At 63.2% G+C, this 11,298-nt stretch overlaps 1 protein-coding gene across 5 annotated transcripts in view; it reads right to left on the bottom strand.

The window, feature by feature from the left end:
* Positions 1–334: 334 nt before the first annotated feature.
* Positions 335–11,298, bottom strand: part of TFAP4 (transcription factor AP-4) — a 32,460-nt gene continuing 21,496 nt past the window's right edge. For 4 of the 5 annotated variants that reach the window (XM_075010365.1, XM_075010364.1, XM_075010367.1 and 1 more), the window contains exons 3-7: positions 10,987–11,085; positions 9,163–9,333; positions 5,927–6,064; positions 1,099–1,260; positions 335–522 (exon numbers count right to left, since the gene is read on the bottom strand). In XM_075010365.1, coding sequence (XP_074866466.1) covers positions 343–522; positions 1,099–1,260; positions 5,927–6,064; positions 9,163–9,333; positions 10,987–11,085 — 750 coding nt within the window. In that variant the 3' untranslated portion in view covers positions 335–342. The remainder of the gene's footprint in view (positions 523–1,098; positions 1,261–5,926; positions 6,065–9,162; positions 9,334–10,986; positions 11,086–11,298) is intronic. The other variant, XM_075010366.1, reaches the window with a different exon arrangement.

Genomic DNA, 11,298 nt, shown 5'->3' with positions numbered 1-11,298 from the left:
TTTAGTTTTACCAAACCGCGGGCGATTTGGTTCCAGGTCCCAGTTACTGAACCCCCCAAACAGTTCATCTGAGTTCAGATCCTGGGTTCCAGTTTTGGCCCATCTCTGGTTAAAACCACTGCTCCCTTCCCTCCCGCCCTCCCCCAGCGCCAGCTCATGGACACAGCAGCCCTCCCACCCCCGGTGAACGTTCGGCATGTCTGGTTCTCATGCTCCGATTTACAGTATTGGAAAAGGTCATAAAAGAGACCCAAATCGCGTTGTATTTTTTAAAAATTTCAGCATTCGCCAACGGTCCCTCCCCCCGCCCACCCCCCCGACCCCTGCAGCTGCTTGAGGGTGTCAGGGCAGCTCCCCCTCCCCTGAGGGCTCTTCCTTGCTCTGATCCATGGAATCGCTGTCGTCCCCCTCCGTGTCGGAGGCGGTGTCGGAATTAGAGGGCTCCAGGCACGCCCGGACGGGCGTCACAATGACCGCGCGCCTCTGCTCCTCCTCCTGCGTCCCTTCGATGTGCTGAATCGCCTGCCGGGGAGAAGGGACCGTGAGGGAGGGGGTGCAAAGGGGATCCCAGGGCAGACAGCATCAGGAGAGCCCCGTTTAAGTCCTTGCTTCCCGTGCTCTCCCCTAGCGCTGGGCTGAGCGCACAGGGCCAGCGGGCTAACCCATTCCTGGGCACCCTTGCATGGAGCTCTGCTGCACCATGGTCGGACTCCTGCCAAAACACGGCCTGGCTCTCGCCCTCTCCGCGACACCGGACCCCTGTGCTGGCTTAGGCAGCGCTGCCACACCCGAGCCATCTCCAGCAGCCCCACCCGGCTGTTTTGCAGACCCGGGGGGACCCATCGTGTGCTGCAGTGACAGGGCGTGTGGGATCGCGCTCGCTCGGGCACAAGGGCCGGCCAGCTGCCGCAGCATGGGCCACACTGGAGTGGCTAACCCAGCGGACACCCAGGCTGCCTCAGCCAGCTGCAGTGTTAGCCACGAGCCCCACAGGAGTTCACTGAGCCCTGGGTGGGGGAGCCCAGACCCCCAGACTCCCCCTTCCCCCACCGCCAGGCCAATCCCAGCCATGCCCTGAGTTCTCCCCTTCCCCCCTACCTGAACAATGGTGTCCAGGTTTTGCCTGGACGTGGAGACCGAGTTGATTACGGAGGACGGGCCCATGGTTACCACGGTGACGTGATGGGAAGGCGGCGGCGGTGCTGGTACGATCACAGTGGGATGATGGGTGGGCGCTGGGGGACCGTGTGCCGGCAGGAGCTGGGGAAAGAGATGCCGCTGAGTCAGGCAGCTGGCTGGCAATGCCTCCGGCACAGGCGAACCCAGACGCCTCTGCTCCCGCCACCAACCCCTCACCGCTGCGCCCGTGGGTCGGAGCTGAGCCCCAGGAAGAGCCTGGGAAACCCCAGGGGGCTCAGCTGGGGCCTCCCGCCGACCCAGCTGGCAGTGCCCCGGCTCTGCCCGGATAAGGAGGGTGTGATGCCACTAGTGCCAGTGCTGCCATAGTCCAGGGCAGGGCAGCCGCCCGCCAGCGGCCTCCGGAGTCAGGCCAACCCCTGCAACCTCCTGCTCGGATCCGACAGTAACACCCCCTCCATCCCTCACACACCTCTGCCCACCCCTAGGCTGGGCGGGCAGTGCCTAAAGCAGACCCACCAATGGGGGCAGATGCCCCAGAGCCTGGTGACTCAGAGGTGCCCAGAGACCCCGTCCCTTTAAGTTGCTGCTGGAGTGCGGTGACAAGCTCTGGGACGGAGGAGGAGGAGGGGGTCTGGCTTGGCAGGTACTCTGAGCAGGACTGAGAACTGCCAGCCCTCGGCCCCCCACCTCTCCCCGTGACTATGGCCCTTCTGGAGGCTCAGAGCTGCCTCTGCCCCAGCCCAGGGGCCCACAGAGACCGTTGGCTCTGCTGACCCAAAGAGTGGCAAATCTTGGCTCTGCAGGCAACCCGGGACGCTTCCCAGAACAGGGTTCCAGGGTCACAGAGCCGGGCAGGCTGAAGGGCTGAACCTGGGGGCAGGTGAACGCCGGATGCAGACCTGCCCCGGCCCCATAAGCCTACTCCAGGCCGCCCAGCGCTGAAGCAGAGTCGTTCGGCTGTTATCCCAGAGGGGAGAAGAGCCCAGGCATTTGGAGGGGAGAGCAGACACCAGAGTGAACGCACTAGCCGTAGCCAAGGAGAGAGAGGACAAAGGAGCCCAGGAACTCCCAGGAGCCCAAGGTAACATCTGACCCACCCAGCTTCCCAGGGCTCGCACGCCTGCAGGCCTTAGGCAGGTGCGGAGAGAGCCAGGCACACGGAGGTACTTGAGCATCGCGCCTGGTTTAAAAGGGAAGATGCCAAAATCTCCACTGCGACCAGACGGCCTCAATTTGCACAAGCACACACAGAACATTCAAGCGTGCAGCAGAACCTTGCCTGGCCCTACTCACAGCTCTGCCGGCCCAGCTCTACATCGGTGCAACGTGCCCCTTGCTGCCCGGGCGGGACACAGAATGGCCGAACGGGGCCAGGTGCACCTTGCAAGTCACTCCTCTTAAAATGGAGCTTTGCCACTTTTTGAAACACGCCGGCTCAACCGTGGTGGCCGGAGCTGAACGTTAGCAGCGTGATGTTCTCAGGAACGCAAAGCCAGAGTTAAGGCACAACCCTGACTTCTAACAATACAATTTGTTTTGAACAGAACAGTGGAACTAGGGTGAAACTTGGCTCCTAAATTCGTACGTTTAAATGGACTTTTGCATGCAAACCCCACATTTGACAGAGTAGAACTAGAAAAAATATATTTCTTCTGTAGCAGGCAGAGAGGGGGATCTGTGATTTCCAGAAGCAGCCGGGGAATTATGTGCACATACCCCCAGAGGCTACCAGAGAACCACCACTACGAGGCAAGGCATTTCCCACTCACGGTCCAGCTCCCTAGCAGGAAACTGGTGCAACTGCCTTAGTTTTTAAGAGGGTTTGGGGTTTTTTAGCCTTAAAAGCGGTGGCAGTGGGTTAAGCACAAGCCAGGCTTCATGTGGCCAAGGCTTGTGCGCTGCTATCAGAACGTGACGTTCCCACAAAGGACAAACAAGTTGGTCAATGCCAAGGAAAAGCATCTCAGAAATCCCCAAACCCAGGAGTGAGATCGGCGCCCGTGACAAGAGGGGGTTTGCAAGCACCAGTGGGAGTCCTGCCAGAAGTCTCTGGAGACCCACAAAGACAAGAAGGGCAAGAGAACCTCTCTGAGGGGTGAGCTGCACAGGGCTCTCGCTCCTGGAGAACAAGTTCTAGGCACGTCCAGTCACAGCTGAAGGGAGCAGCAGCACCCGCCGGCGATGGCCTGTGTGACTGGGAAAGGTGCTCGGAGCCAAGGTTCAGAGAGAACAAACGGGGCTGGAAGAACTGGCCGAATGATTGTCCGGGACCCCCAGCCACGCACGCCACGAGCTTGTCTACCCCACAGGAACAGACAAGCCCAAGCACCGAGACGGCGGTGGGGCTAGCAGAGCTGCAAGCACGGCCAAGCAGGTGGTATAGCTGCATCACAGAACAGCCTCACCAACAGCGCCGCCGGCAGCGGGGTTAAAGAAGGAGCCCTCCCCCCACTTCCACAGCAAGCCCAACCACGGCGCGGCGCTCCCGCCTACCGCAACGACCCAAGCTGCCCGTTGCACAGCCTGCGGGGAGACGGCCCAGCCAAGCGCTCCGCAGCCGGAGTTCTGTCACGCCTCGAGTGAGCCGCGCGTTGGTCAGAGCCCTCCCTCTCGGGTGGAGCCTCGCTCGGCAACCTCGCAGCCCCTCGGTTTGCAAGCCGGTTGCAAACTGTACCCGGCCCTTCAGCAAACCTGGGTCTCCCGGGTAGCCCCGGTGTTACCTACTCAGCCTTTCAGAACGTGCCTGAGCCACGGCAACGGGCTCAGCTTCCTGTGACACCGCCCCACGGAACCGAGCCAGGGCCAGGGCCAGCAATTCCCACCTGCTGGCATTTGCCCATCGGAGTGGCGCCTCCTGCCACTCTCAGCTGCTGCCTCCTCCAGGGGTGGCGCCTCCTCCACCTTCTCCTCCTGGAGACCTACCCTCGTCCCAGATCCGCCGTGTCCTCTTCGCAGCTCGGCCCTCCGGCCGCAGCACCGTGTGTTTGCCTTCTGCTGGGGTGCATCCGCATCAGCAGTCCAGCCACTTCCCCAGGCCAAGGGGGCAGATGGGCCACTATGCTGGGGCCTCGCCCAAAGCCCCTGGAGACAGCACCTTCTGGCACCCTCCTTAGCTTCCTAGCAGTGCGGTCTCAGTTCCCCGGGGCCATAGCAGCTTCTTTGCCTTCTTCTCAGGGTCACCAGCCCCAGTCGCCGGTCAGGAGTTTACGCTTCTTCCTCCAGTCCCCACCCGCTAGGAACATCCTCTCTCCTCCGACTTCCTAAAGCAACTGACGAGCTCTGCCCTGCAGCTCCCTTTTATAGGAACCCATTTGGCCCTGATTGGCTGCTCTGTGCAGCCGCTCTCTGATTGGCTGCTCCTTGCACAGCTCCCCTTGTTTAACTCCTTCCCTTCCAGAGTGGGGGGGGAGGGAGGCCACATCACACCTTGCACAAAGGAGGGCAAAATGCCAACTCCTCCCATCTGGTGGCTGGTCCGCAGAGAAGGTAAGCTACTCCTTTAGGTCTGTGCTGGCATCCAAGAGTCCAGGGTTCAAACCTAGCTGATAGCTCAAGCAGGGTGCTCTTCCAGCTACACAAGGCTGAGCTGGTTTCTGCAGCCCTCTTTAGAGCGCAGCTGGGTCACACACAGCCGGCCTTTCCCAGGAACAGGGTGGGTAATGAAGCCGTTACATCCAGTTCGTTACGGCACATCCCGAAGCAGGTGCAGCCATGTGTTCCGACAGGCAAGTGCAGGGAGATGGGCCTCCGCAGGCCAGGCACAGTACGCCGGCAGAACCGCCACCGCCTTCGATGGGACTCGTCAACCCCCCAGCAGACCCAGCGCCCAAGGCTGATCCAGAACAAGAGTGAGGCTCAGCTTGATTCAGAGCAAGGGAAGCTCCTGGAGAGCCCCTCCCAAAGAAGAGGTGAGCTGCTGAGGACAGAGGCAGCTCCCACTTGGGCACGTCCCCATTGCTATTGCACGCCAGCTCAGCCTGGCCCAAGCGGATGGGTGCAGGCTGCCGGAGCCCAACGCTGCCCTCCCCAGGAGGATCACGGCTATTTTATCGTCCCTGGGCCCAGAAAGGCTTTTCTGGGTAGCACTGGCGGTACAACGCCCCCGGCTTGCAGGAGTCAGGTGCGCTCTGGTGGGGATGCCAGCACAGGGAACCGGCTGGCTTGAGGGAGAGGGGGCCTTGCAGCACTAGGCTGCTGGTCCAAATGCAGCCCAGGTGCGCTGTGCTGGCAGCTAGCCCACAGGTCCTGGGTGAGAAGTGCTGTCGAGTCCTCGACCAGGGCCGAACTGGCAACGAACTCGCCCTACTCCCGGATGCACCCTCCGGGCAGCGCGGCAAAGGAATGAGAGAGATGCTCGCCAGCTGAGGGCCAGCATGCTCCAGCCAGCGGAGCCATCCGCCCTGCCTAAGCCCACGCCCCCGGGCTGCTGTCCTCCCACCTCCCCCAGAGCCGCACTCCAGAGCCAGCCCTCCCAGATCCTGCAGGCTGGGAAGAGAGCCCTCCCCATACCCCGTCACGTCGCCCCATCCCAGCAGGCTGCCCCATTCCCCCTCCCCTGGAAGGGAGAGCCTGGCCACGCCTGCTCTCAGCCCCAGCCAGCCCAAGGACAGAAAGACTCCAGGGTCTTCCTGATGGGAGGCGCCTCGTGCCCTGCGGCCGCTCCCCCCACGCCCTTGGTTCAAACAGCTGCGCGGAGCTGGGAGGCCGAGCGCCTTGCGGAGAAGCCGAGGCCGGGGTCAGCGTTTGGCCGTGTGTGATCTCAAGAGCCTGGGGGCGGCGCACTCACCTGCGTCCGAATCTGCTGTTCACGTTCCAGCTTCTCCTGGTGCAGCAGCCTCACCTGTTCCTGCTGCTGCTGGAGCTGCACCTGTTGGGCGATCACCTTGAGCTTCTCGGGGTACATGTGGGCCTCCAGGGAGCGCACCTGCCAGCCAATCAGAGAGAGGAGCCCATACCATTGGGTGTGGAAGAGGAGCACACCCCCCCCACGCGTGCACATACACCAGCCCTGCGTGTCGAGCCGGTGCCAAGGCAGCCTGGGAGCTTGGCACGCCAGCGCCATCCTCTTCAGTGCCAGGCCTTCCCCCCGAGCGCATCACAGGTCCTCACGCTGCCCAACCCCCAGAGAACATGGCAGCTGCAGGGAGCAGCCAGGCACCAGTGCCAGATGCCCAAAGCGGCTCCCCGTGACCCTTGCCTCACGACCTGAGGGGGCAGCACCCTTGGCCCACCCCCCAGCGAAGAGAGATGACTAAAGCAGCAGCGAGAGCCCTGCCCCGGGGGACCGTGAGGCTGGCTGGGTGGGGAGCACCTCTGCGGAGGTTTGCAGAATCCCAGCAAGAGAAGACACCCCTCGGCTGCAGCTCTGTCGGCAGAACAGCTGCAGCGCGGTGCTGCGCCTTGGTCAGCAGAGACGCCCCGTGCTGGACGGGCGAGGTGGTTCCGGGCCAGTCTGGCGCAGGATCAAGTCACGGGACTCTAGGCAAATTCCTGCTCCTCTAGAGCACCAAGTGCCAATTCATTGTCTTCAGACTCCCGCTCCGATCAGATCCGTGTGCTGTGCCACTGAGCTCCAGCCAACGCTGCCACGAGTGCGGGAGAAACCAGACAGCTCCCTCTGCTCTACTCTGCTCTGCGCGGCCGAGAGGAAACCGTCCGCCTGGATTTCCACTCTTCTGCGGGACCCATTACAGCAGGGGCGTCCGGTCTCAGCACGAGACCAACAGGACTCCCGCAGCTCTGAGGGTCTTCACCCCGCACGGAGCAGCAGCCGCTTGGCACATGGGCCAGCCCAGCCAGCGCCAGGTACAGAAGTGCAGCCTGCCAGAGCCTCCAGCCAGGCCCTAGGCACCAGAGAGAAACAGTGCAAGCAGCACCGCAAATTCAGAGGCTGGGGGGAAGGCACCACCCTGTTCGGCAGATCCTGTTCACTCGGCGTCTCTGAAGAGAGGGGACTCCCCCCCGCAGGAGGGGTGTGCAGGGTGGCAAGGCCACGCCGTGTGTTAACACAGACGCCTCCGTCTCTCATCCGCTTGGACATTTGGCGCCGGAGAGAAGACTGTAAATTAGAAACCAAACTGAAAGCCCCCCCAGCATGAAACAGGGGCAAGGACAAGGAGGGACACCCAGAAATAAAGCCAGGATCTTTCCGAGGACGGGAGGGACAGGGGGTCCCTAGCCAAGGGACAGGCTCAGAGCAGGGCCCGGCGGCCCCGTACGTGTGGGGAGCAGAGCCCGCGTTACAGAAGCGCCCCAAGAGGGCTCTCGGCGACAGCCTTGCCTTGAAATACCCGCCTAGCTCCAAGCCAGCCTGGCCACAGTCCCACGCGCCACTCTGGCCACTTGGCCAGGGGCCCCGCAGGACTGGCCCAGCTCAGCCAAGCTTTCGCTGTCCCCTGCGGCCATGAGGCGGGTGGCTCTTCCAGGGATGTAGCTCATGCACGGCGGACGCCAAAGGCCACTGAGAACCGCACACGCGGGGTGGCGTGGGGACAGGACAACGGGCTGGGATTGGACACTGGAGGCTACAGCACCCACACACCTGACAACTGCTTAAGCTCCCCTGAAAGCCAATGGAAAGGTCCCATCAGCTGGCCAAGCAGAGCCCTTCCCTCGGAGCGACAGCATGAGATCGACAGCCTTCCTATAGCAACAACCGCCTCCGCCACCCGGTCTGGAGGGGAGGGAGACACAGCTGGTGTCCTCCTCAGGGGAGAGAGGGCTTCTTCCGCCAGCCTGGGAGAGGGTCTGCACCGGGGCGGCCACTCCCCTGCGTCCTCCACCTGAGCCAAAACCCCGGCCACGAGAAGGGCTGGCAGGGCTCCCGACCCCACCGTCACGCGTGGAACCCCACGCCGGCTTCAGCTCCAAGTCGGCCGCCCTGGAGAGCTCTGAAGGGGCCAGGGATGAGCAGAATCCACACGGGAAGAGAAAACGCAGTGTTCCCCACAGCGGGGGAGTCCCGAGAGCCGCCTCAGACAGCCTGGCTCTCTGCCCGAGCTGACCGGGTTCCTGAGGAAGCGGGTGCGGGGGGAGACGACATGATACGACCTTTAGATTGGAACGAGAGTCACGGAGCGCACCAGACTCTGCATCGGGGCCGGGAGAGCCAACTGCCTCAGCACAAGTGTGCCAAAGCCGCCCGTTGGGGCGGGCTAGAGAGGCTGCCAGGCAGATGAGGAAGGTTTGCTGCCCTGCCCCAAGCCGCTGAAGGCACCAATGCCCAGAACCCATCTCCACGGTGCAGGTTTCACCTCCCTGCTGGAGCCAGGCCACCACATCCAGGCTTCACGCCCCGAAAGCCGACCACCCCAAGGAGCCGGCACTGCGCAGAGCCCGCAGCTTCAGCGGGAACGGTGCTGTATGCCGCAGCGGCCCGAGCCGAGACGGGGCGCTCAGTTGTTCTGACCACCGCAGGGCCGCGTGTGGAGGTCTACCCTCTGGAGCACTTGGCCAGCTTCCTGCTGGGCTTCCAGGGGTCTCTCCGGAGGGTCAGTGAGCGCCCAGCTCCTCGGGGCAGAACTCACAGCCAGCAGCCACCCAGCCCACCCTGGCAGTCCAGGCATTTGCTAGAGACGCAGATTTACCACGCGGACGTGACCTGGAGCTCAGGCGTAGCCCTGCTCTCCCTTCCAACCCACGCCAGCAGACACGGCCTGTCAGAAGACAGGAGCCTGCCCAGCCAGAGCCACGGGACGTGGCCACCGAACACGAGCAGCTGACGGGCAACGGGGGCGGCTGCATGTCAGGAGCTCCTTAGCTGGGCTCCCACCCCACCTGCTACAACTGCTCCACCAAGACAAAGACTCCTGGCAGCTGGTGCTGCAGGCGTGCAGAGACACTGGTGTGTCTGGCACTAGAGGGCCCCACCCTGCTGAGCGCATGGACGCCTTGAGGAGTGGCCAGGCAGGCTGGGCCCTCTCCCTCCCGTTACTGCCCCCAACGGGATCCTAGGAAGCTGTCAGTTCGCTCCGCCCCCGCCTGCCTGGAGAAGACCAGCTGCGCGCACCCATCAGGCCTCACCTGCTCCTCCAGCATCATGCGGACCGAGCGCTCCTTGTCGAGCTGCTGTCGGAGTTCGATCATTTCTCGGCGCAGGTCCTCTGCCTTCTCGTCCTCCCAGATGTCCGGCGAGCCAATGCCCTCGTCCTTGTCCTCTGCCCGCCGCCGCTTCGGGGAGGAGCCACTGAATTCCTGCCAATCAAACGCAGTCAGAGGCAAAGGGACCAGTGGCCGCAGGGCCGGTCAGCAAACGCCCCAGAGCATGCCACAGACGGCACCGCCAAGTGCAGCCACCTCTGGGGTGGAACACAGCAAGGGAAGAACACGTACCGGAGTAAAGGCAGAGCAGCTGTGGCAGGGCTGGGGGTCAGGAGCCTCCAGTTCTGTACCCAACCACAGACCTCTTTATTCCCCCTTCCGAGCTGGGGATCCTAGAGTCCGCAGTGGGAGCAGGGTGAACACACTTGAAAGGGGCTGAGCACCAAAGGTGACAATGACTCCTGGGGCTACCCGGCCTGCCCTTGGGGACTAACACTCTGCCTCAGGCTGACAACTTCCAGCAGCTAGTCTGGGAGCAGCTCCCAGCACCTTCAGCGGCACAGGGGCTTCCTGGCACCACAGGGACCATGTGCTCAGGGCCCAGGGAACGTGCTCGCTCCTCAGGCACCACCTGTGCTCCCTGCAAGATGAGGAGCGATTCAGGGGCTGCCCAATCAATCAGCGGAGCGCCCACCACGGGCAGCCTGCGTTTCTATTGGCGGCGCTCGGCCGCGCACGCATCGGGGCACGTCACAAAACTGACTCCGCCCAGGGATGTTAAAAATCAAAGGGAACCCTAATCCTCACCACCACGTCCTGCTGTGGCCCGTCTTCCTCAGCCTCCTAAGTCAATGCTGCCCCAGGCGCGACCCCGCGTCACCCACGATCACAGCCGGGGCAGAACCACTGACACGCTCCAACCCCACAACAGCCTTCCTGGACGGCTCTCTCGAAAGGACCGACCAACCCATCCCCCCAGCCTCGGAGAGCCGGCGGCGCTTTGGTGACACGCGACGAGATGAGTCCAGCTTTCACACCCAGCCAGCGGCCCCGCCAGGAGCTATGGTCCTGGTGCACCGAGCCAGAGCGCCGTGACTGCCAGCTCACCAGTGAGGGGTTAAACAGAGCTGGCCCACGGCCCTGCCAGAACAGCGAGACACCCCCCCCAATGGGATTGGCCATGAGAGCAGCCTGGCTGCAGCTGCCTCTGCCAGCACTGTCTCCACTAGCGAAGCCGAGGTGGGCTGGCAGGACTGGACAGCAGCTGGGCTGCGGGTCAGGAACCCAGCCAGACCCTCACTTACACAAGCACATGATCAGCGTGCACAGGGGCTATTCACAAGACACCCGGAGCAGCTAACCCGTGTACGGTCACCCCCTCCAGCGAGCGGCCACCCCCTATTCCCCGAGCCCTCCGCGGGGCAGGTTACATCAGGTTCGTGCCGCCTCTTGTCAGTTTCCCTGCCGAGGAGCTGCAGCGACGCTCTGAGATCTGGATCACCAGGGACGTGCGAGGCTACCCCAGCCAGGCAGGGAAGCCTCCCTCCCTCACGGAGTCACCGCTCCTGATGCAGAAGGCTTCAGGGGAGAAGCCAGAGGCTGACCTGCCATGCACCCAGAGAGCGTGGAAAGACCATGGGTCGTTGCAGCCACGGAACAGCACCAGGGCTGGGCGAGAGATGGGGGCGGACGGGGTTACCCTGGGCCCTAACAAATGCTCCCCGTGCTGGGCCACCCCGCGCCTGGAGGCTTTCCTGGGGGAAGGCGGGAAGAGGGACGGTGGCAGGAAAGCTGCGGCCGCCCTACCTGGATAAACCGCTTGAGCTGCGTGTTCTGCTGCAGTAAACGAGTTTTCTCCTGCTCCAGGGAGAAGATGTACTCAGCCGTCTGCTGGAGAATGGCCGCCTGGGGGAGCCAGCGCAGAGGGTTAGCGGCACAGGCAAGCGGGAACACCGGTCCCTGGCACCCCCACCCCCACCGTGCTCCCCCGAGCCCCACTCAAGCTACGTGCACAGGGTGGGACGTGCGCAGTGGAAGCCAGCTCACCTGTGAGAAACTGCCAGGGGCTCACTGGCGAAGGAGCCCCATCCGGCCGAGACCAGGAACTCGGAGACAGAC

This window comes from Carettochelys insculpta, chromosome 16, assembly GCF_033958435.1.
Source record: "Carettochelys insculpta isolate YL-2023 chromosome 16, ASM3395843v1, whole genome shotgun sequence".
Classification (NCBI taxonomy): Eukaryota; Metazoa; Chordata; order Testudines; family Carettochelyidae; genus Carettochelys; species Carettochelys insculpta.
Note: the sequence above shows the minus strand (reverse complement) of the source record. Positions and strands in the feature narration are given on the sequence as shown.